The sequence below is a fragment of the Anomaloglossus baeobatrachus genome (genome assembly GCF_048569485.1).
Source record: "Anomaloglossus baeobatrachus isolate aAnoBae1 chromosome 5 unlocalized genomic scaffold, aAnoBae1.hap1 SUPER_5_unloc_5, whole genome shotgun sequence".
NCBI lineage: Eukaryota > Metazoa > Chordata > Amphibia > Anura > Aromobatidae > Anomaloglossus > Anomaloglossus baeobatrachus.
The window spans coordinates 775,274-800,158 of record NW_027441809.1 but is presented as its reverse complement, the minus strand read 5'-3'; the positions used below and the strand labels follow the sequence as shown (position 1 = coordinate 800,158).

At 48.1% G+C, this 24,885-nt stretch overlaps 1 protein-coding gene across 1 annotated transcript in view; it reads left to right on the top strand.

Moving 5' to 3' along the window:
• Positions 1-24,885, top strand: part of LOC142259265 (uncharacterized) — a 175,539-nt gene that overhangs the window by 67,305 nt on the left and 83,349 nt on the right. The window contains 1 exon segment of the mRNA XM_075331743.1: positions 13,565-15,081. Coding sequence (XP_075187858.1) covers positions 13,565-15,081 — 1,517 coding nt within the window.

Below are 24,885 nucleotides of genomic sequence, written 5' to 3'. Positions count from 1 at the left end.
TGACTATTATCCCCAAATATTTAAACTGGGCAACAACCTGGAGGCCCGAGTGTACGTAGTTAAGTGAGTTTGTGATTCCATCCACCGGAAGTAATACAGACTTTTCCCAGTTCATTGATAGACCTGAGTACTTCCCAAATTCTTGTATAACCCCCATTGCTCTTGGCAGTGATGATGTTGCATTGGCCAGAAAAAGGAGTGTATCATCTGCGTACAACGCTATTTTTTCCTCCTGACCACCCCTCCTGAACCCTGTTATGTCTGGATTGGATCTAACCATTGCCGCCATAGGCTCAACGGCCAGAGCAAATAGTAAGGGCGATAGCGGGCATCCCTGGCGGGTGCCGCTACCTAGGTGGAAAGGAGAAGTAAGGCATCCATTAACTTTGATCCTAGCAGTAGGGTTATTATATAGAAGTCTTACCCAGAAAATAAAGTCCCTCCCCAGTCCAAATCTGTCAAGTACTGCCCAGAGAAGCTCCCACTCAATAGAGTCGAGAGCCTTAGTGGCGTCTAGGGAGCAAATTACTCTATCCCCTGAGTTATCAACTGGCAATTGTAAGTTGAGGTGTAACCGTCGTATATTCACTGCCATTGATCTGGAAAGCATGAACCCCGACTGGTCCGAATGGATTAGTGAAAGTATAACCTTATTAAGTCTGGAAGCTAGTACTTTAGCTATTATTTTGATATCTGTAGGTAACAGAGAGATACCGTGTTTCCCCAAAAGTAAGACAGTGTCTTACATTCTTTTTACCCCCAAAAGTCCCACTATGTCTTACTTTCGGGGTATGTCTTATATTGGAAAAAAAATCCCACAGCAATCGCAGCAAGTCTCCATGCAATGTACCGTATGGGGACTTGCTGCGATTGCTGTACATGAGGGCACTGAGGCTGCGTGTTTTTGTATGTTGTCCGTGGTCCTGATGGACCACGGACAACATTACTGCAACATTTCTCGGTGGCCGAGCGTTCGGCTGAGCGCCCGACCGCCGGCATGTGACAGCTCTCAGCTGAGCGCTCGGCAGCCGGCATGTCAGGGCGCTCAGCTGGGCGCTCAGCCGCCGACATGTCAGGGCGCTCAACTGGGCGCCCGACCACCGGCATGTGACAGCTCTCAGCTGAGCGCTCGGCCGCCGGCATGTCAGGGCGCTCTGCTGAGCGCTCGGCCGCCAGCATGTCAGGGCACTCAGCTGGGCGCTCGGCCGCCGGCATGTCAGGGCTCTCAGCTGGGTGCCCGACCACCGGCATGTGACGGCTCTCAGCTGGGCGCTTGGCCGCCGGCATGTCAGGGCGCTCGGCTAAGCGCTCGGCCGCCGTGTATGTCAGGGCGCTCGGCTGAGCGCTCGGCCGCCGGCATGTCAGGGCGCTCGGCTGAGCGCTCGGCCGCCGTGCATGTCAGGGCGCTCAGCTGAGCGCTCGGCCGCCGGCATGTCAGGGCGCTCGGCTGGGTGCCCGACCGCCGGCATGTGACGGCTCTCAGCTGGGCGCTCGGCCGCCGGCATGTCAGGGCGCTCGGCTGAGCGCTCGGCCGCCAGCATGTCAGGGCGCTCGGCTGAGCGCTCGGCCGCCAGCATGTCATGGCGCTCAGCTGGGCGCTCGGCTGCCGGCATGTCAGGGCGCTCAGCTAGGCGCTCGGCCGCCAGCATGTCAGGGCGCTCGGCTGGGCGCCCGACCGCCGGCATGTGACGGCTCTCAGCTGGGCGCTCGGCCGCCGGCATGTCAGGGCGCTCGGCCGCCGGCTATTGGGAGCGATCAGCTGATCGTTCACAATAGTCGGCTGCCGGTACTGTAAAGGAGAAAAAAAAAAAATAAATAACGCTTTTCGTTTACTATGTCTTACTTTCGGGGAAACGTCTTACATTAGCCGACCCCCCCCCCCCCAAAACCCCCACAACGTCTTACTATCGGGGGTGTCTTACTATCGGGGAAACACGGTAGGTCTATAAGAGTCAGGGATGAGGGGATCCTTGCCAGGTTTAGGTATGACAACTATCACTGCTTCTCGCATTGACTGGGGCAAGGAGCCATTTTTGGCTGCTTGCTGGAAGGTCGACAGCAGCTGGGGGAGCAGGATGTCTCCAAACTTTTTGTAAATCTCTGTGGGGATCCCATCTGAACCCGGTGACTTATTATTGGGCATGGAGGATACCGCTAAATGCAACTCTTCCAGTGTGAGTGGACTGTTTAGGTATACCCTGTCCTCATCTGAAAGTGAGGGCAAGGGGATATCTTTCAGGTAAGAAGCTATCTGTTCCCTATTTTGAGCTATAGCTGCAAGCACGTCTTTCAGAGTGGGCTCAGCACCCTGCAAAGTTGTGGCAGGCTCATGTGGACATTTATTATGCATGGATGCAGGGCGCTCCAGCTTGTCCTGCAAGCCTTGCTGTAATGAGTCTGCAGCACTATTTCCTCCTTCCTCCTCCACTGCATTGTGAGGGCTGTGCTGCCTGGAGCTCCCCAGTTTAACTCTTTCATCCCTGTGCACCGTGGGAGCCCTGCATTCTGTGCCCCTGGCATACTCAGATAGTTTTTCAGTTGCATGAGTTGCTGCAGCTCTAGCTGCTTTGGAGGCTGGTGTCTGTGTCCCACTACCATTTTGTGCAGTACCTTCCATTCCTGTTGCCGCCTCCTTCTGCCTCCTGCTCGTCCCCCCAGCCATGTAACCTCCGTCCAAGCTGTGCAGTAAGTTCAGGGTGGTCTCTGGTTGCTGCACGGATGATTTTTGTCCTCGCCACAGCCCAGTGGAAGTCAGGATAATCGGCAGTTCCAGGAGCTCTCTTCTTAGCTGCTTCTCACATCTCTGGCCAGGCCTCACCCCCTTGCATCCCCCCTTTTTACCACTTGTTATTTGGGAATGCAGTTTCTTTTTCCTTTGTCTGTTGTTTTCCTTTTGTGTCATTATCATAAAGGAGGACTAGTGTTCCTCCTGCCCTGCTCACTAGACACGGTTGTTGGTTAGGTAAGACACGTGATTGTTGCACGATGTGAAAGAACCTGTCTTGGGACATCGAGGAGCTCAGAGTTGCTCAGAGTAAGTGACAGGGTTTATCCTTCCTGTTCTTCTCTAGAGGCATCTTTCTCATGATACACAGCCTGTTGGTGGAACACATTGGTAACTGGTGCCTACTGTCAGCAAAGTCCAATTACAGAGGCTCTGGTGATGACTGAGTAGGCACTTAATCATGCCCCTCCGGGTAAGCCTGGTTCAGGGCGCAGTGAGGCTACGTCCCTTCTCCTCAACCTATTAGCATGACAGGTCTACATGTAATTCTTCAAATGACATGATTCAGAAGAAACCCTCAAAGGCTCCATTCACTGTAATGAGTCAGCAGAGTTAGTCTAGACTCCTCATGGCAGTGCGTCAATCATCCCTATCTAGTGAACAGTTATCTCCAGTAATTGTATTATTACAGCGGATTCTTTATGATGTTACATCGTCATCTTCTCCCCATTCAGGTCCTTATAATCTCGGATCCTCTCAGTGGAGATCTTCTATATAAGAGAATTCTCCTGATTGACCCATCAAGGATGGATATGGACAGGGACAAGATGGCGGAGAGGATATTACACCTCACCCTAGAGATCCTCTTCCGGCTTACTGGAGAGGTGAGAGATTCTGATGACGTCACATTACATCATTCTTATCTATGGGAATAACAGATGGACAGAACTGGAGAGGTGAGGACTCTGGAAATGTCTGGAGTGAGATTTATTACTGTGTCTCTCCATAACCAGGATTACACAGTAGTGAAGAAGACCTCTAGTGAGCGCTGTCAGGCCCCTGTGTCTGAGGGATGGGGAAGACCCCTGAGCCCAATCACGGGGCCTCCACCTCACCCCCCGATACATGAGGACATCAATGACCAGAAGATCCTAGAACTCACCTACAAAATGATTGAGCTGCTGACTGGAGAGGTGACACTGCTGGGAATGCTGGGACATTATACAGTAACGCTATGAAGGGATCGGGGGTGACGGTATCATTGTATGTGTCAGGTTCCTATAAGGTGTCAGGACGTCACCGTCTATTTCTCCATGGAGGAGTGGGAGTATTTAGAAGGACACAAAGATCTGTACAAGGACGTCATGATGGAGGATCCCCAGCCCCTCACATCACCAGGTAATAGACAGGACTAAATACACACGGCCTATAATTATCTGTATGTAAGGAATGAATTCAGTCCCTGTATGTGTCTCCTCCAGTTCTATCCAGTAAGAGGACAACACCAGAGAGATGTCCCCGTCCTCTTCTCCCACAGGACTGTAAACAAGAAGACCCCGATGTTCCTCAGGATGTGTTTCCTCCAGATCTATCCAGTAAGAGATATCTACTCATGTACTTTCTGCACTAATTTTGTGTTTACATTTTTAGACTTTCTGCTCTGTTTTTTCAGCTGTATTTTCTTTGCTTCTGCTTCTTCTGCTGTTTGTTTCTAGTCCCTTCTCTATGTTGTTATGAGGGCAACTCAAAAACCTGCAGAGGGTTCATGAATACCCTGTTTCCCCGAAAATACGACCTGCACCGAAAATAAGACCTAGCATGATTTTATGGGATTTTAAGAGAATACTTGAAATATAAGCCCTACTCCAAAAAATAAGACCTAGTTACAGTCAGGGCCAGCGTTGGGAGAGTCAAGCTGTGCAATTTCTTAGGAAATCCACTCTCTTAGGCTATGTGCGCACGTTGCGTACAGTCACTGCAGAAATTTCTGCAGCGATCTGAAGAGCACATGTGCGCTTTAAATTGCTGCAGAAATGTCCGTAGTGAAAAAAAAAAAAGCCGATTCCATGCGCTCTGCCTGCAGCTCCTGCCATAGACAGAGCAGAAGCTGCCGGCAAAGCGCACGGAAGAAGTGACATGTCACTTCTTAGAACGCAGCGCTTCGGCAGCAGCCGAAGCGCTGCGCTCTAAAACGCCACGTGCGCACGGCCCCTGCACAATCTCCATGGACTGTGCAGGGGACGCTGGACGCATGCAGTTACGCTGCGCTACAAAGTGCAGCGTAACTGCATGTATTTACGCAATGTGCGCACATAGCCTTAGGGTCCCCATCAGTTGTATTCTGAGGTTTAAGTTTAAGGACCTTTGTTGGCTTCAAAGTCATGTGACATGATGTAACCAAAGGTATCTTAATTGCAGGAGTCTAAATGAACTGACCAGAAGACAGGCTGGCATGCAGGACTGGCATTAGGGGAAAGGGAGAGCAAACTGGACAATTTCACAGAACCCCCATTCTCCTAGCGGCCCCAGTGTTTATATGCCAATTATAGGACTGCTTAAGGACCTTTTGGACATAACGTCATGTGACCAAAGGCTGGTGGGTGGGTAGGTGGGTCGGTGTGTGTGTGTGTGTGTGTGTGTGTGTGTGTGTGTGTGTGTGTGCGCGTCCGTGTGTTCACGCCAATTTTAACCAGCTTTGCCAAAATGGGCAGAGCTTGGCCAGAAGAAGGGAGTGATGCCACCACTTCTCTAATTCATAACAAACTGCAGCGTTCCCTGTGCCAGAAATCTCACTCCAGTCCCTGGTGTCATTTGTCAGTGTCCATTGCCGGTATTGATGAATTGGAGTACTAATGTTTATCTGCAAGACCCTGCTACTTGCTTTGGTTACAAAGCCTAAGGTTAGGCCATCAACGTTATAGTCTCGGACAATCCCGTTAAATATCCGGTATCTGTCTCTAACTATTTTATGTTAGACAATTTCAAAGAAATTCTTTTTCAAAGACTATGTTGTGGATCAATGTTACAAGGAGATTTTTGCAGGTTTTGCCAACTGTCATGGCGGCGTCAGGATCTGTGGAAATGATAGATTCTGGTACTCTGCATGTTAACTGCTGTGATGTCTGTGAGCAGTGCAGGGAGACGCAGGCTTTAAACTACAGGCTTGGGCAGGCTAGCAAGAGTTATTCTCTGCTGGGCTGCTTGTTAATGTCTTTGATCACATGCTGTAGAGGAGAAAGTATCTATCACTCCCTTTTTGTATATGCTGGCTGGACTATTTCATTAATGCCAGCTATTGGTTACCTATACTGGTCTGGTGAGGTGTTGAGATCCAGACTTTATGGGTGGTTGTTTTGTATTATTGCTGTGAGCTGTTGTGGTTTTAACCCTTGTTGTGTTTTTGTTGCTGCTTTTCTGCTCTTGCTTTTCTCCTCAGTCTCTCACTGTTTATTTCTGTGAGTTTGCAATGTGTCCTGTCTGTCTGTGTTAATATTTGTTTTCATTCTATTCCTGCCCCTTCCTTCCCTGGGGGATAACAGATTAGATCTAGTCAGAAGAATAGTAAGGCATGGGACTCAGGCATCTCCATATTCAGGGGTAATCAAGAGGTTAGAAACAGTTTAGGGTCCCCTAGCGTGAGGGACAGTATAGTAGCCCCCTGTCCCTCATTATCCTGCAGTCACATTGTGACAATCAATCAGATTATTTACTGTAGCACATTCCAGAGAACTGGTGCTAGTAATGGGAGATTCAAATTAACGAAGATGTAACTCTTAGATAGGGATGGGAGATCCCGATTTGTAAAGATCGGAGATCGTACCGATCGCATAGTGATCGTGTGCACGATCCCAATCACGAACTTTCCTGGAAAGCTTGTGTTACAGATCGGTCCAGATCGGGACCAGGAGCTGTAAAAAGAAAGCACATTATTAAAATAAAAAACTTTATGATCATACTTACTGGTCACATGACTATGACGTTTTCAAAGGTCCTATTAACTTCCGAGGGTATTCACTGCACTGCTCGTCACTTGGCTGTTTTCGGCCGTGTTCGCGGTGATGTCAGGGTTCACCCGAGTCCATGGCTCATAGACTCGATTGAACTTTGACTGTGACTGTGTGAGTGTCGCATCGCATCACGGCGCTCAATCTCAAGACAGCAGCGGGTCTGCTGCTTGTGTTTCCATGCAGCTGAAGCGCTCCTGTCGTGAGATCAGTCCGTGCGGGGTTATGCCCATGCGAGACGCAAGTGCAATCATCCCCTCACTGTTAGCCTGCTTCTTGCTCTGTACAGAGCGATTTAGCAGAGCTGGCAATGCTCTCTGCTTCTCACTGTGTATAGACTGTGTCTGTAAAGAGTGATGAAGCTGACAATGCTCTACCTGTGGATTACGTCGGACTAAGGATTTTTTTATTATAAAGATGGAGTCTCTAAATTTTTTTTTTTTTTTTTATATTTCTAATAAAAAAAATTTCTGTTGTATTTTTTTTCTGTTTATTAGAAATTCATGGTGGCCATGTCTAATTTGGCGTGAAACCATGAATTTCGGACTTAGTACCATCTGAGAATACAAAGCTGGTATTAACCCCTTTATTACCCAGCATGCCACCACCACTAGGGCCACTGGATGATCCGGGTAAAGCGCCTGGAAAAGGCGCTAAGGAACAATGAGCCATTTCCAGGGGCGGGTGCGGACTGCCGAGAATCCCAGCCCCCAGCTGACTGGCTGTACTTGACTGGCGATCAAAATACAGCGGGAGCCCACGCATTTTTTTATTTTTTATTATTATTTTTTTAAATAATTAAAAAAATAATAATAATGGGCTTCCCTGTATTTTGATTGCCAGTCAGTCAAAGCCAGGCAGATGGGGTGAAGGTGGCAGTCCGTAGCTGTCCGCTTTCATCTGCGCCGAGTATCAAAAATATAGTTGAGCGCTACATCATATTTTAAAATCATTTATTTTCATAAAATTATATATTGTGCTCACTTTTTTGTTTTTATGTATTTTTTTTGTATTCAGTACAAACAGGGAGTGGCCCCTTTCTCAGTGAGCTGGGCATTTCATTCTGTGCATCCCCTGACTGTGTGACCTGTTGGGACCCGGTCACTCTCAACCCTTAAGACCATGTCACACTAAGCAACATCGCTAGCAACATCGCTGGTAAGGAACAACTTTTGTGACGTTGCTAGCGATGTTGCTTAGTGTGACATCCAGCAACAACCTGGGCCCTGCTGTGAGGTCGTTGGTTCTTGCTGAATGTCCTGGGCCATTTTTTAGTTGTTGCTCTTGTTGTAGCTGTTCTGTTTTGTCACAAATCAGCTTATGGGATCACCAGTGAGGTCCTCTGAATTAGGCCTCTTCAGACCTAATCAAGATCGAGCGCTCGGAGAGAAAAGACCAGCATCCATGTGAGCATGATCAATTTCTTCTCTGTTTATTTAATGAAAGTACAGTTTATTTATACCATTTACAGATCAATGTGATATTGCAAAAGAAAGAGAAAAAAACTTCTAGCTGAACTTTACCAGTTGCTCATATGACCTTTAAGTTTTAGCAAAACAAAAATGTAGAGTCATGCATATGAGATAAGAAGAAGATAAGAAGAACATTTAGAGACCATAATAATCCTTGAGCCGGTCTCTTATTCCGTAGGCTCCATGACTATGAACTACCATCAGATATACTTACTAATAACAATAAATCTTTAATGAAGAAATAGAGAAACTATTAACCCTTCTATATCAATTTCCCCCTTTTGTAAATGGTATAACCTTCACTACACGGTCAGTAGGCGTCCAAACAGGAGCTGCTGGCTCATGGGCCTAGTACCCATGAGGGGTCTTCCTACCACTTCACCCATCCACCCTCAGTGTGGACACCTACTCCCGGTCAGCAGAGGCCATTTGGGGTCCGTAGTAAACTACAGAGGGTTCAATGCTGGGACTCTTAGAACATACATTATTCATTAGTTTAGGTAATGCATATATCAATCCTTTTACAGCTATATAAAGCAGTAGACAGAACAACAATATTTGCATACAGGTTTGTATAATGCCAGAAACCCAACCTGCTATGCCCTTAAACCAATTGGCTGGATTCATAAAAGAAAATGTATTTCCCCACCAGGAGTCCTTGTTGGCATCGTGCTCTTTTAACCATTTATCCCTAAGTTCACTTGTTTTCTGTATATCTGCTCTAACCTGGAGGTTGCCTGCAGGGTCAATGTAATGGAAACAGGCAGGACCAATTATTTGACACATTCCGCCGTCTTTTGCTGTCACAAAGTCTAGCACTATAGTATGCTGGTTAGTGACTACAATTAATTGTTTTTGTATAGCATTGGTAGCATTTAGAATCTCAAGAACCCGAAAAATTTGATCATCCAGGTAGTCAGTGGACTCTACTAGCTTGTCCCACATTTGCATTAAGAAAGGGTGTATGAAAATAGCACTAAATACCTTATTTGCTTTTCCCATTTCTACTACATGAGGCCTACCATTTGGCCGGGGCTTATTATCTGCTGCTCGTTTATACAAGGTATGAATTGGGACAGCTGCTACATCTACTTCACTATGAGGAACTATGAAAGTGGCAGGTGTTAGTCTGGCAAGTGTGCAGACCCCTCTCATGTCAGGGCTCACCCACTTGTGAGCACGATTCCCACAAACCAAAAACACTCCCTCTGGGAAAATACAAAAGTGAGTTTGAGTTTGCACACAATAAAGCAGATTCAGAAGCCCCTTCATGACTTTATGAGCACACCATGTATTGTTCATTTGTTTTCCGGTCATACCCGAGATACAGCTACCCCGCTCCCTCCTAAAAGTCCGTCTAATAAATGATGATGTACAGCCCTCAATACCCTTCTGATATACTGTCTCATTGTCCTTGCTTAAGTCATGTGTATGTATATAGAAACAGTTATTGTCTTTTCCACAATTTCCAACACCATTGTATTGAAGACTGAACCATAATCCATCATGAGGAATGGGGCCCGAATGAGGAATCTTAGTCTTTATTTTGGCAATTATGCCCTTGTCTGAATCGTATTCCATCCACCACGAGTATCCATCGGGTCGTGTGATATTTAGCTGGAACCAGGGTTTAGTGACCCATCCAACTATAGTCAATGTAGCAGATACATCACGAGGTACATCTTCTCCCAAAAATCTAGATTCAGTCCAGGTTTCATTGTGTATACAGTCTGGTACCAACACCTCCTGTGGTTCCAGAGGTAAGGCTAAATAAGGCATAGTCTTTGAAGAAATAGGACTGTGTGTGCAGATCCAACAGTCTTTTGGCTTTTCTCCTTCCATGTCCTCAGTAAGAGAAATATGGTGGCGAATGAGTTTATTATCCCAGTCCGTAGTTAAAAGTTCGCTCAGAGTCTTTGTTTGGCGCAGCAACCCTGCTACACCTAGCAGGATAATTAGCAAAACTGTCATTCTGCCGGTGGAGTGACCTTTTTACAGTGACTGGCGTGGATCCAGGTGGGTTTTCCCTCAAGTTTCACTGAGGTGGATGTGGTCAGCTGGACTTGGAATGGGCCATCAAAGCGTGGATCTAGGCTCCTTCTCACGTGTCTGCGCACGACCACCCAATCACCTGGATTCAGCTGATGCACATCTGCACTTAAATTGGGATCTGGAATGGATGAAAAGACATGTTTATGCACCACATTAAGTCTTTCCTGTAAGGCCTGGACGTAGGCTGTCATAGTGCCGTGCTGCATCTGTAACACTTGTGGAAAGTAGAGACCTGTTTTTGGGGCACTACCAAAAAGGACTTCAAAAGGAGACAAGCCTGTCTTTCTATTTGGAGTGTGTCTGACTGAAAAGAGTACCAGGGATAAGCACTCTACCCAATTCTTTCCTGTCTCTGCCATGGCCTTTTGAATTTTTAGTTTAAGTGTCCCGTTTAATCTCTCTACTTTTCCACTGCTCTGTGGATGATAAGGGGTATGGAATGCCTGCTGTGAAGCGCACATCGCTGTGTGTGACAGCGACAGAGCAACAACTAAATGTGCAGGAGCAGGAGCCGGCTTCTGCGGATGCTGGTAACCACAGTAAACATCGGGTAACCAAGAAGCCCTTTCCTTGGTTACCCGATATTTACCTTCGTTACCAGCCTCCGCCGCTCTCAGCTGTCAGTGCCGGCTCCTGCTCTCTGCACATGTGGCTGCAGTACACATCGGGTAATTAACCCCATGTCTACTGTAGCTAGGAGAGCAGGGAGCCAGCGCTAAGCAGTGTGCGCGGCTCCCTGCTCTGTGCACATGTAGCTGCAGTACACATTGGGTAATTAACCCGATGTGTACTGTAACTAGGAGTGAAGGGAGCCTCCACCAAGCGGTGTGCGCTGGTAACCAAGGTAAATATCGGGTTGGTTACCCGATATTTACCTTAGTTACCAAGCGCAGCATGCTTCCACGACGCTCCAGCGATCCCTGCCAGGTCAGGTTGCGGGTGGGATCGCTGGAGCGTCGCTTAGTGTGACATCTCACCAGCGACCTCCTAGCAACTTACCAGCGATCCCTATCAGGTTGTATCGTTGTTGAGATCGCTGGTAAGTTGTTTAGTGTGACTGGGCCTTTAGCCACATTGAGGCCTATTTTAGACCTATGGTAAGGTTTTAATATTAGAGAGTGTAGGTACTATCCCAACTGGGTACACCTTGACGTTTGGTGGGATAGCTTTATGCTTTTTTTGACCAAAAACAGTGTTTACTAAGTACCCTATGTTTATATGCACTATGCTTTTATTTAGTTACAGCAGGGTATGTTTTCACAATTTTTTCCTTGGTGTCTCTTTATTAGAAATAAATACACAGACACACTTAGGGAGTCCATCTTTATTACTCCCTCTCACCCCTCCACGATCCTGGTCTTCTGTCACTCATCTAGCTCTGCTATATCAGAATGCACGAGGGGGAGGAAGAGCGCTGCTACTCCCGCACTGTCTAATCACTCAATGAGTGATCAGAGGCTTTGGGTTGGTAAGCGGGGATTTCACTGCTGCCACCGTTGCCTTAGTAGCCTAACGAACGGGTTACTATACTATAGTAACGGTGATCTCCGATCACCTGATTCTGGCGACGCTATTCATCACCGGCTGTGGCAGCCAATCCCTGCATGTTGGCTGATTGTGTAAAGAGCGCCAACATGCAGGGAGGGGGAGCCGAGCATGTGCCTGAGCATCTCGCTGGTACACAGCGGTCGCTGAGTTTACAGAGTACTGAGCTGCTTGGGAAAGCACCGTGTACCGGCGAGCATGCTGACACTACAGGACCTTTGCACGATGTCATAATCATGTGACCCAGTCTGTAGCCAATGGGATAATACAACATTCCCATGTGACTGATCATATGGTTATGACGTCACGGAAGGTCCTTTGGTTACCGGGAGGACACCGCGATGATCGTACTCGGAAGCAGAAGCAGCGGGAGACAGAGTGCAGGATACGTCGCGGGATCTGTAAGTATAATGACAATGTTTATTATTAACTGTATTCTTTATTTTACAGCCCCCCGCCCCATCCCATAACTGTAAAGTCCAAGATCGGTGATTGGATGCACGATCATGTTATCTCGATCCCGATCTTGAACTTCACAAAATGATTCAATGAGTCTCCCCGATCCCGACCATCGGGGGGATCACTCATCACTACTCTTAAGCCTGCTTTACATGTATCAATTTCTCGTGCGATCGCATTTGCGATCGCACCCGCCCCCTTCGTTTGTGCGATATGGGCAATTTGTTGCCCGTGTCACACAAAGTCGTAAACCTCCGTCACACGTACTTACCTTCCAAACGACCTCGCTGTGCGTGGCGAACATCCTCTTCCTGAAGGGGGAGGGACGTTCGACGTCACACAGCGGCCGGCCAATAGCAGCGGAGGGGCGGAGATGAGCGGGAAGTAAACATCCCGCCCACCTCCTTCCTTGCGCATTGGCGGCGGGACGCAGGTAAGCTGCAGTTCAGCGTTCCCGGGGTGTCACACGGAGCGATGTGTGCTGCCCCGAGAACGATGAACAACCGGCACGCAGTAGAACGTGCAATTTTTTTATTTTTTTTTTAGAAAATGAGCGACGTGTCAACGAGCAACGATAAGGTGAGTAATTTTGCTCGTTAACAGACGCTCGTAGCTGTCACACGCTACGATATGTCAAACGGCGCCGGATGTGCGTCACTTACGACGTGACCCTGAAGATATATCGTTTGATATATCGTAGCGTGTAAAGCCCGCATAGATCGAAATTGGACAACAGATTCAGGATACATTTATTTCTAATTTAATTTCTGATGTTATGGTTTAAAAAAAATGTACTTTCAAGATAATATTATAAAAAATAATAACATTGTGTTTATTTTTAGCAGATGACTGTATTGGGAGTTCAGATGGAAATCTATCATCTTCAGAATTTAAAACAGAAGATCAAAGTATCACACATGATACATATGAAGAGCATGCTGTTGCCCCAAATATACCTCCAGTCCTTCCTCGGAAAGCTTCATCATCAGATCTTTTCAAGCAAGTCCAAAATTCCGATTTATCACAGAATTGTAAGCAAAATAAAAGTTACAGAAGGGATGTGGAACATGAAACGGCGCCTACAAGGGTGAAACCATTTTCATGTTCAAAATGTGGGAAATGTTTTACCAGGAAATCACATCTTAATATCCATCAAAAAACTCACACAGGGAAGAAGCCATTTTCATGCTCAGAATGTGGAAAATGTTTTACTCAGAAATCAAATCTTGTTATGCATAAGAAAAATCACACAGGGGCGAAGATATTTTTATGCTTGGAATGTGGTAAATGTTTTACTAGTAAATCAAGTCTTGTTGACCATGGAAAACTTCACACAGGGGAGAAGCCATTTTCATGTTCAGAGTGTGGGAAATGTTTTATTCAGAAATCAGATCTTGTTAGGCATCAAAGATGTCACACTGGGGAGAAGCCATTTTCATGTTTAGAATGTGGGAAATGTTTTATTCAAAAATCAAAACTTGTTCAGCATCAAAGATCTCACACCGGGGAGAAGCTATTTTCATGTTCAGAATGTGGGAAATGTTTTATTCAAAAATCAGATCTTGTTAGGCATCAAAGATGTCACACCAGGGAGAAGCCATTTTCATGTTTAGAATGTGAGAAATGTTTTAATTGGAAATCAAAACTTGTTCGGCATCAAAGATCTCACACCGGGGAGAAGCCATTTTCATGTTCAGAATGTGGGAAATGTTTTATTCAAAAATCAGATCTTGTTGTGCATCAAAGATCTCACACCGGGGAAAAGCCATTTTCATGTTCAGAATGTGGGAAATGTTTTATTCAAAAATCAGATCTTGTTATGCATCAAAGATGTCACACCAGGGAGAAGCCATTTTCATGTTTAGAATGTGAGAAATGTTTTAGCCGGAAATCAAAACTTGTTCAGCATCAAAGATCTCACACCGGGGAGAAGCCATTTTCATGTTCAGAATGTGGGAAATGTTTTAATTGGAAATCAGAACTTGTTGTGCATCAAAGAATTCACACAGGGGAGAAGCCATTTTCATGTTCAGAATGTGGGAAATGTTTTAATTGGAAATCAGAACTTGTTGTGCATCAAAGAATTCACACAGGGGAGAAGCCATTTTCATGTTCAGAATGTGGGAAATGTTTTATTCAAAAATCAGATCTTGTTGTACATCAAAGATGTCACAGTGGGGAGAAGCCATTTTCATGTTCAGAGTGTGGGAAATGTTTTATTCGGAAATCAGATCTTGTTAGGCATCAAAGATGTCACACTGGGGAGAAGCCATTTTCATGTTTAGAATGTGGGAAATGTTTTATTCAAAAATCAAAACTTGTTCAGCATCAAAAATCTCACACTGGGGAGAAGCCATTTTCATGTTCAGAATGTGGGAAATGTTTTACTAGGAAATCAGAACTTGTTGTGCATCAAAGATCTCACACCGGGGAGAAGCCATTTTCATGTTCAGAATGTGGGAAATGTTTTATTCGGAAATCAAATCTTGTTAGGCATAAGAAAAATCACACAGGGGCAAAGAAATTTTTATGCTTGGAATGTGGTAAATGTTTTACTAGTAAATCAAGTCTTGTTGACCATGGAAAACTTCACACAGGGGAGAAGCCATTTTCATGTTCAGAGTGTGGGAAATGTTTTATTCAAAAATCAAAACATGTTCAGCATCAAAAATCTCACACTGGGGAGAAGCCATTTTCATGTTCAGAATGTGGGAAATGTTTTACTAGGAAATCAGAACTTGTTGTGCATCAAAGATCTCACACCGGGGAGAAGCCATTTTCATGTTCAGAATGTGGGAAATGTTTTACTAGGAAATCAGGTCTTGTTTACCATAAAAAGAATCACACAAAATAAATAATTTTTATGTTCTGAATGTGGGAAATGTAGTTTTCATAAATCACATCTTGTTAAACATGTGAAGAAGCCACACAGGGAAGGAACCTTTTTCATGTTGTGAATAATTGAAATGTATAACTGGTAAATCAAGTCTTGCCTACATCAGAAAACCAACAGAGCAGAGCAGCCAATATTGGTTTCAGAATTTGCCAAATGTTTTCATCATTAATCAGGTCCTGTTGTCAGATGAGTCACACGGGAGAAGCCATCATGATGTATCATAATTCAAAGGGTTTTATCCTAAAATCGGCTGCAATTCCTTAAGTAAGAATTTGTGAGGAAAAGAACCATTTTCTTTCTTTTTAGAAATTATTGTATTTTTCCTTTCATCACGACAGCACCCACGAGAGAGGGATCCGCCACCTTCAGGACAGGAAACCTACAGATAAAAAAGGGGCGGTCCCCCTCCCTCATCAGTTGGTTTTCTGTCCTGCATGGAGAGGAACCTACAGTACCTGGGTCCGGTTGAGTCCGTGCGGTCTCCGAGGGAACGGCGGAGCTCAGGGTCCAGAAGCACGGTCGGTGGAGCTCCCCTCGTGGACTCCGTCCTCCGGTGCACCTCGTCCTCTTTCCTTTGGTCCGGCTTTGCCTCCAGGGAAATGACGCCTGCACATGCGTGTGCCTACTTCTTCCGGGTTGCTCTGCTCGTGCGCGGCAGGGGGGGCCCTGCCGCGTCAGCGCGCGCTCTCTGCTGCCGTGTCCCGGAAGTGCACAGGAGCGCTTCCGGGGGAGTGGACCGGGAAGGTTCCTGGTGAAGCCCGTGGACCCCTCCTTCCTGAGCCGGACGCGGCATGGTCGGTAAGTTGCTGTCTGTCGCCGGCAGTGCACGGAGGCCGGCGCCTCTCCCTGTGTCGCGGGCTGCGCCTTCCGGCTGCAAGGCGTGTGCGATGTGTCCGGGGCCGCGTCCGCGCTCTGTCTCCTCGGCGGTAGCCCGGCAGTGCACGGAGGATCATCAAAGAGTCTCTGCCTGCCCTTCCCCCTGCCGCCCGTCCGGGGTCGGTGCGTTGCTTAAGTCCCGGTGAGCGGGCCTTTGGAGCTGGATTCTGCCGCATGGACGGCGGCTGGGCCTCCTGGCCCCTGTGGCCCCTGTGGTCTCCTAGCCTCGGTGGCCTCGGGGCCTTTCTGGCCTCTGTGGCCCGGCCTCTATGGCCCGGCCTCTGTGGCCTCCGGGCCTCTGTGGCCTCCGGGCCCCTTTGGCCTCTGTGGACTCCGGGCCCCTGTGGCCTCTGTGGACTCCTGGCCCCTGTGGCCTCTGTGGACTCCTGGCCCCTGTGGCCTCTGTGGACTCCTGGCCCCTGTGGACCCTGGGCCCCTGTGGCCTCTGTGGACTCCTGGCCCCTGTGGCCTCTGTGGACTCCTGGCCTCTGTGGACTCCTGGCCCCTGTGGCCCTTGTGGACTCCTGGCCCCTGTGGTCTTTGTGTACTCCTGGCCCCTGTGGCCCTTGTGGACTCCTGGCCCCTGTGGCCTTTGTGGACTCCTGGCCCCTGTGGACTCCTGCCCCCTGTGGCCTCTGTGGTCTCCTGGCCCCTGTGGCCTCCGGGCCCCTGTGGCCTCTGTGTATCCTGGCCCCTGTGGCCTCTGTGTATCCTGGCCCATGTGGCCTGTGTGTCCTCCTGGCCTCTGTGGCCGGTGTGTGTCCTTCTGGCTGAGCCTTCTGGCCTCTGTGTCCTCGGGGCCTCCTGGCCTCTGTGACCTCTGGCCCTCCTGGCCTCTGGGCCTCCTGGCCTCTGAGCTTCCTGGCCTTTGCTCCTCCTGGTTTTGGGTCTCTGGGCCTCCTGACCTCCTGATCCCTGTGCCTCCTGGCCCCCGGGCCTCCTGGCCTCGGGCCTCTGTGTCTCTTGGCCTCGTGCTTCCTCGCCTCGTGCTTCCGGGTCTCGTGCTCCTGGCCTTGGTCCTCTGTGCCTCCTGGCCTTGGTCCTCTGTGCCTCCTGGCCTTGGTCCTCTGTGCCTCCTGGCCTTGGTCCTCGGTGCCTCCTGGCCTTGGGCCGCTGTGCCTCCTGGCCTTGGGCCTCTGTGCCTTCTGGCCTCGGGCCTCTGTGCCTTCTGGCCTCGGGCCTTTGTGCCTCTTGGCCTCGGGCCTTTGTGCCTCTTGGCCTCGGACCTTTGTGCCTCCTGGCCTGGGGCCTCTGTCCCTCCTGGCCTCGAGCCTCTGCGCCTCCTGGCCTCGGTGCCTCCTGCCTTCGGGCCTCTGTGTGTCCTGCCTCTGTGTCTTGTGCTTCCTGGCCGCGTGCCTCGGTTGTCTCCTGGCCTCGTGCCTCTTGCCTCTGTGCTTCCTGGCCTCTGTGCTTCCTGGCCTCTGTGCTTCCTGGCCTCTGTGCTTCTTGGTCTCTGTACTTCCTGTCCTCTGTTCCTTCCTGGCCTCAGGGCTTCCTGGTCTCTGGGCCTCCTGGCCGCTGTGGTCTCTGTGGCTTCCTGTCCTCTGTGGCTTCCTGGCCTCTGTGGCTTCTGGCCTCTGTGGCTTCCTGGCCTCCTGGCCTCTGTGGCTTCCTGGCCTCTGTGGGTTCCTGGCCTCTGGGCCTCTGTGCCTTTGTGCCTCTTGGTCTTTGTGCCTCTTGGCCTTTGTGCCTCTTGGCCCTTGTGCCTCTGTGCCTCTTGGCCCTTGTGCCTCTTGGCCTCTGTGCCTCTTGGCCTCTGTGCCTCTTGGCCTCTGTTCCTCTTGGCCTTTGTGCCTCTTGGCCCTTGTGCCGCTTGGCCCTTGTGCCTCTGTCCCTCTTGACCTCTTGGCCTCTGTGCCTCTTGGCCTCTGGGCCTCTGTGCCTCTTGGCCTCTGTTCCTCTTGGCCTCTTGGTCTCTGTACCACTTGGTCTCTGTGCCTCTTGGCCTCTGTGCCTCTTGGCCTCTGTGCCTCTTGGCCTCTGTGCCTCTTGACCTCTGTGCCTCTTGGCCTCTGTGCCTCTTGCCCTCTGTGCCTCGGGGCCTCCTGGTGGGCCTGTGTTTCTGGTCCTGCGTCTCTAGGCCTTGCGCTTTTGTGCTTGATCCTTGCGGCACTCCTGCCTTGCGCCTCTGACGCCTTGCGCCTCCCTGGCCTTCCTCCTGGCCTGGCGCTTCGGGCTTCCTGCTTCGCCTCTGAGTCTCTGGTCTTGCGTCCCGGCATGGGGGGGGGGGGTGTTGTACCGCCCTTTTCTTCGGACTGGGTTCCTGTCCTCCCGGGGCGGCTCCCTCTCTCGGGGCAGCGGGAGGGCCTGGCTCTGGTGTTCCTTCCTGCTCCCTTCGGGCCCGGGCCTCCCTGGTTCTCCCTCCTGCGTCACGTGCCTGTCCTGGGCCCCTGGGGTCTTCTGTCCCGGCTGGCCCTCCTGTCCCTGTGTCTTCCTTCCTCGCCGCGTCACGGGACCCGCTTGCCGGCGTGTCTTTGGACGGCATTTCCTGCCATCCCATCCTTGCTGCTTGGCTGACGGCCCCTCCCCACTTGCCCTTTGGTCGGCTGTGGATGCTTTTCCTTGCCTCCCTTCCTGCTTCCTCCCCTGCTGTGGTCACGATGCCCTCTCTTCTCCTCCTCGTCCAGTGCGGTGCTGTCCCTGTTCCTCTGTCTCTTGGTCGCCCTTGCTTCTGCCGGGCATGTTCGCGCCCGTCCGGCCCTGTCCGTTGGTCCTCCCTTCCTTGGGGTGTTCCGGTTCCAGTTGTTCTTCTGCCGAGCAGGGTGTCTTGCCCAGGGTGGCGTCCGGGGTTTTTTCCCGCGCTGGGTGCTTTCTCCATTCCTTCGTTTCGCTGCCTGATCGTGAAGGGGGGGCTCTGTCCTAGCCTATGTCGCTCAGTCGGCCCCTTGGCGGCAGGGTTGGTCTTTGTTCTTTGTCTTTCAGGATTCCGGCTGTGGTCCTCGCGTGGCGTGGCGTGGCGTCCCTTGTCCCGATGGCTGTGGGATGCTGTTTCCATCTCATCTGTGGTGAAGCAAGTTCCTCTGGCCTCCTCGGTGACGGATCCTTCTCCTGGGCGGTGGCCTCCCCCTTGGGTGGCTGTGGCCGGTGTCTCCATCGACGGTTTTTGTACAGCTGCGCCCTGGTCCTCTCCGTCCGCCTTTTCCGGGCTCTGCCAGTTGGCCTTTGTTCTTCCACTGTCTTCCGTTGGAGGCTTGGCCCTTCACGCGGTTATCCCACCCTCTGAATGTATTCTCTCTAAGTCTCTCGTGGGTGCTGTCGTGACGAAAGGAAAAGACTAAATTACTTACCGGTAATGGGATTTTCCTGAGTCCACGACAGCACCCTTTACACCCCTGCCCTTTCTTGTTTGTTTTTCACCATTCGGTGTCCTGGGATTCGTCTGTTTTGTGTATTAATTCATTGGCGGTTCCTCTCCCGTTTCTCTGCAACCAACTGATGAGGGAGGGTGACCGCCCCTTTTTTATCTGTAGGTTTCCTGTCCTGAAGGGGGCGGATCCCTCTCTCGTGGGTGCTGTCGTGGACTCAGGAAAATCCCATTACCGGTAAGTAATTTAGTCTTTTTGAACCATAAGACACACCTAGGTTTTAAAGGAGGAATATAGTGAAAAAATTAACGCAAAAAATGTGGTCATCAAGCACTGTTATGGGTAGGATCTGCTGCTGACACTGTTACAGGGATAAAATCCCCCAATTCTGTACTAATGTCCCCCATACTGGGCCCCTTCCAGGTATATGTGTCTCCCATACTCGTGTATAGGTCTTTCATCTTGGTATATATGTTGCCCATCTTTATCCCATCCTGGAATATATGATCCCCATCTTGGTATATATGGCTCTTGTCCTAGTATATATGTCCCTGTAGTGGCGTGGCCTGAACCTCATGTAGGGAGGAAGCAGCACGGGAGAGCTCCTGCCTGGATCCGATAAAAAATCCTGATTACCGGCCCTGTTGACGGCCATAACTGACCTGGACAGCTGCAATATCCCATTGGGCATCTGGGAAACAGAGGATCCTCGCACCATGCCGATTCGTGTCAGCAAGAAAGATAAGGAAGCATTGGAGCGTGTCCCTGCAGCAGCCAGGATGGCGCCGGCCAAAACCACGTTGTCCTGTAGCGGAGCAGCGAGAGCCACGAGCAGGCTGGAGCGTTATGCTAGGGTGCCTCCTGCTAATGATCTGTCCTCCGGTGCAAAGTCTGAGGAAAGCGCTGATCACACCTTGGAGCTGGAAGATCGTGCACCCAGGGAGGGGGCCGTGAGTAACTTGAACTCTGTGTGCTTAGCAGCCCAGCAAATGCAGACGCCAGGGCCTGTAATAGAGGGTGGGGGAGGGGGAGATGTGGAACAACCAGAGACTGTCCCCGCTGAACCCACACTAAGAGAAATCCTGGCAGCAGTTAACACTTGCAATACCACACTGTCCACTCTAAGTAATCAAATGGGAACTGTCACCTTGAATATAGCCTGTATCGAACATGAGCTGCAGGGGGTGACTGCCAGAGTGGGAGAGCTGGAGGATCGTGTGAGTGTAGCAGAGGAGAAATTGCCACCAATGACACGGGAGCTGGGAAAAGCTGCACAAAATATCACAACACTGCTGAACAAGGTGGACGACTTAGAGAACCATTGCCGTAGCAGTAATCTACGCCTGGTGGGGTTCCAAAGACTCACTGGGTTTTTTTGAAAAATGGCTAATGGACACCTTTGGCAAAGATGTTCTATCCCCATTCTTTACTATTGAGAGAGCGCACAGGGTCCCTACTCGTGCCCCCCAGCCAGGAGCACCCCCACGTCCTATTTTGCTCAAACTTCTGCATTTTAAAGACAGGGATGCTATTCTGTGCAGATCCAGAGATATTAAGGAACTTGCTATTAATGGGAGGAAGATCTCTATTTTCCCTGATTTTTCCATGGAGGTACAACGTAAAAGGGCGCAGTTTATTGAGATTAAGAAACGCCTGCGCGGCTTACAAGTGCCATATTCCATGATGTATCCTGCTAGGGACTATCAGCAAAAGTAGTGGGGATAATTGATTGCCACCAATGGTACCTCTGGATCAAGGTTAATTATCAGCAAAGTTGAAAAGAGGAATTTAATACATAACCTTTAATAAAGTATTAGTTAAAACGTTGCTCAGTGATGCAACTATACAATTTGTGCAAACAAACAAACAAAAAACCCAATTCAAGTCCGTCTGGACCAAATCACAATGAACTAATGCAGGAGCTAGCACACCGATTAGGAGTTATTACTGTCAATAATGTATAAGTATACTTCGGACAAGCTCCATAGGTTCAAATATTCAAAAGGTATCCGAGGTTTACAGATGCTCCTAATTAATTGATATGATCTGATTGCTAGGCCAAAGAAACCTATGTTAATGTGCTAGTTCAACCAATATGCTCCAGTGGGAACAAAAAATGATAGTACTCTCCCAGACTTATATTAATGCTGCATGATGGTACATTGTTAGTATCATACAAGAGTACCCTCTCATAGTTATATAAAAATGCATTACATTAGAATTGTTATTTCATTCAATCTGACCCTATTTAAGCTGGCCCTTTCATAGCTTCAACAGCCTCCCAGTTGAAGCTATGACAGGGCCAGCTTAAATAGAGTCAGATTGGTACTGCCCTTGTAAGGGTTGGAGTCTATGGGTTTTTTGAGGGTATATAGAGTCCACCTAGGGAGAGATCGTATGCCCGGTTGTGGACAGCTTTCCGACCCTATGGGAATATTGACCCCCTCCAACGACTGACCCGGATCCATAAATGGTTGAGACCAACCCTTTTTTTCAAGTTATCATTTGTGTAAATGCACACTGATATGATTTTGTTGATCTGTATGCATAATTATTGGGCATAAAGAACGTTAGTTCGGCCATTTTGAGATTACTTTGGATAAACCCACAGTACACCACTGTTTGGATTCGTGCCTTATTGGTAATATCTCAGTCTCCTAGAATAATATTTGTAAAACACCTAGGTTGTCTTTTACAATGAAATAACAATTCTAATGTAATGCATTTTTATATAACTATGAGAGGGTACTCTTGTATGATACTAACAATGTACCATCATGCAGCATTAATATAAGTCTGGGAGAGTACTAATATTTTTTGTTCCCACTGGAGCATATTGGTTGAACTAGCACATTAACGGGTATAGGTTTCTTTGGCCTAGGAATCGGATCATATCAATTAATTAGGAGTATCTGTAAACCTCGGATACCTTTTGAATATTTGAACCTATGGAGCGTGGTCAAAGTATACTTATACATTATTGACAGTAATCACTCCTAATCGGTGTGCTAGCTCCTGCATTAGTTCATTGTGATTTGGTCCAGATGGACTTGAATTGGGTTTTCTGTTTGTCTGCACAAATTTTATAGTTGCATCACTGAGCAACGTTTTAACTAATACTTTATTGAAGGTTATGTATTAAATTCCTCTTTTCAACTTTGCTGATAATTAATGATGTATCCTGCTAGACTGCGAATTGCGGTGAATGGAGAAACTCACTTTTTTGATACAGCAGGGGCGGCGCTGTCTTAGCTGGATATTAATGAGAGGTCCATGAGGAGGAAGAATACTTGAAGATCACCCTTTCTACCGCCAGGTGCTGCTGTTTCTTATTGTCTGAGACGCTATGCTGGTATAATTACTACTGATCATTTCATTTTGGATCCAGGGCGGGAGATGACCGGTTCACTGTGGACACTCGTTACGGGAACAAGCTGTGGACCCATCTCCCTGCAAGGACTCTGGGCGAGTTTTTTAGCCCTGATTCTCTCTCTCTGAGAGAAAAGTGCAAGTTACACTTGTTTTTGAGGGCGGGGGTGCTGTACATTGGTGTGCAGGGCTCTATTTCCCTCCTTGTTTTTTTTCATTTATTGTTGTATTTTGCAATTAATATGGGGGGTGTGGCATACTTCAGTCATGTCGCTCAAGCTAATGCTAACAGGAATTGGTGGAGATTGCCTCTCTCCCCCAGGAATGGAGTATGATTCCGGTTTATTAATTTTTAACCTGCTCTTATGGCTACATCACTTAATATTGTAGCGTGGAATGTTAGGGGTCTCGGGGATGCGAATAAGAGGTGTGCTATATTTACTCATTTGCAAAAGTTTTTCCCAGCTATTCTATGTTTATCTGAGACCCACATGATGAGAGATAATGTTCATTGGCTGAGAAAGGGATGGATCACACATGAATATCATTCCACATACTCGACCCATGCACGGGGTGTCAGTGTGTTGGTGCACAAATCGATCCCGTTCTCATGTACCAAATCAGTGGTTGACCCTGGGGGCAGATTTGTTTGTTTACTTTGCACGCTGTATGGTATACAATTTATTTTGGTTGCGGTATACATCCCTCCACCGTACTCAGTCGAAGCAGTAAGAAGAATCTTGTCTGTTTTAGACTCCTTTCCCCCTGCGCCGACTCTTCTGTTAGGGGATTTTAACACATATTTACATCCTTATCTAGATAAGCTACATTCAGGGGAACATATCAGAGGATGCTGCCCCAACTTCATTTGCTAGAATGCTGACAGTTGGGTTTGGTAGACCTTTGGCGTGTCCAAAACCCCACATCCAAACAGTTTTCCTGCTACTATAGGTCCCACCACACTATGTCACGGATTGACCTGGCTATTAGGAACATACTTATGACCTCATATGTACAAACGGTGGCCTATCTACCTAGAAGCGTATCTGATCACTCACAACTCCATGTTACTCTTTCATGGGGAAACCCCCTCACCTTGTCTAGGCCTATCTAGAAACTTAACCCCTTCTGGATTCAGCTCATAGGGGGATCTTTACATGATACTATTTTAGAATATTTTCAACTTAATGAGTGCTCTGCACCATCACATATAGTCTGTGACTCTATAAAAGCCGTGGTGAGGGGCATCTATATTAGAGAAATATGCATACGTAAAAACAAAAACAGAAGCTACACCCAAAGTCTGATTCAGGAAGTATCTGTTGCGGAGGCTGCGGTGGTGCTCAACCCGACAGAGCAAATGAAAAACACTCTAGAGAAGGCACAAACGTCACTGAAAGAAAATCTCATGTTGGCGGCAGCAAATAAACGTTACTTCCTCAAACAGAAATATTTCATAGAGGGAGAGGGAGTAGGGCACTTACTAGCCACGGTCATTAGGGAACAGGAGGGATCTTCATATATAAATAGGCTGAAGACGGAGTCGGGTGACCTTGTAACAGAGAGTGAGGATATAGTGAGGGAGATAAAGAGGTATTATATGTGACTATACACATCAGACTGTGACCTCCCGGAGACTGAGATATGTTAAAGCCGGGGTCTTGTTTCCTCTCAGGTAGCAGGGACAGATGAGATAGAACATAATTAATCAAAAGAGGGGAATTGTTAGAGAAGCCATTTTGTATCTTTTTGGTATAGATCGAAGTTCAGTATAGAGTTCATTATAACATATGAAGTTCATTATATTCTCCCACATATGGGTATTTGATTAGTTATGAAATCGTTACGCAATCCATTATGCAAGCTTGGAATGAGTAATTGATGTTCTATTCCACATCTGCTATTGACATATCTGCTGCTCCATCATCCAACTGCCCTTCTTCAACTTCTTCACTCATGTGTATTGCACTGCGTGCGATTTGCACAGGTATCAGTGTCACCATGTTCGAATATATAGGCTCTGGTCCAGTTTATTTCATGTATGTAGCTTTGTAGGGATATACAAGGAGATCTGGTACAATACGGATTTTGGTTTGGGGTATAACCCCTTATTCCAAAACTAACTTTTAACATTTGATTGGGAATGGGGGTTACAAAACAAGACATGATATTAATATATATT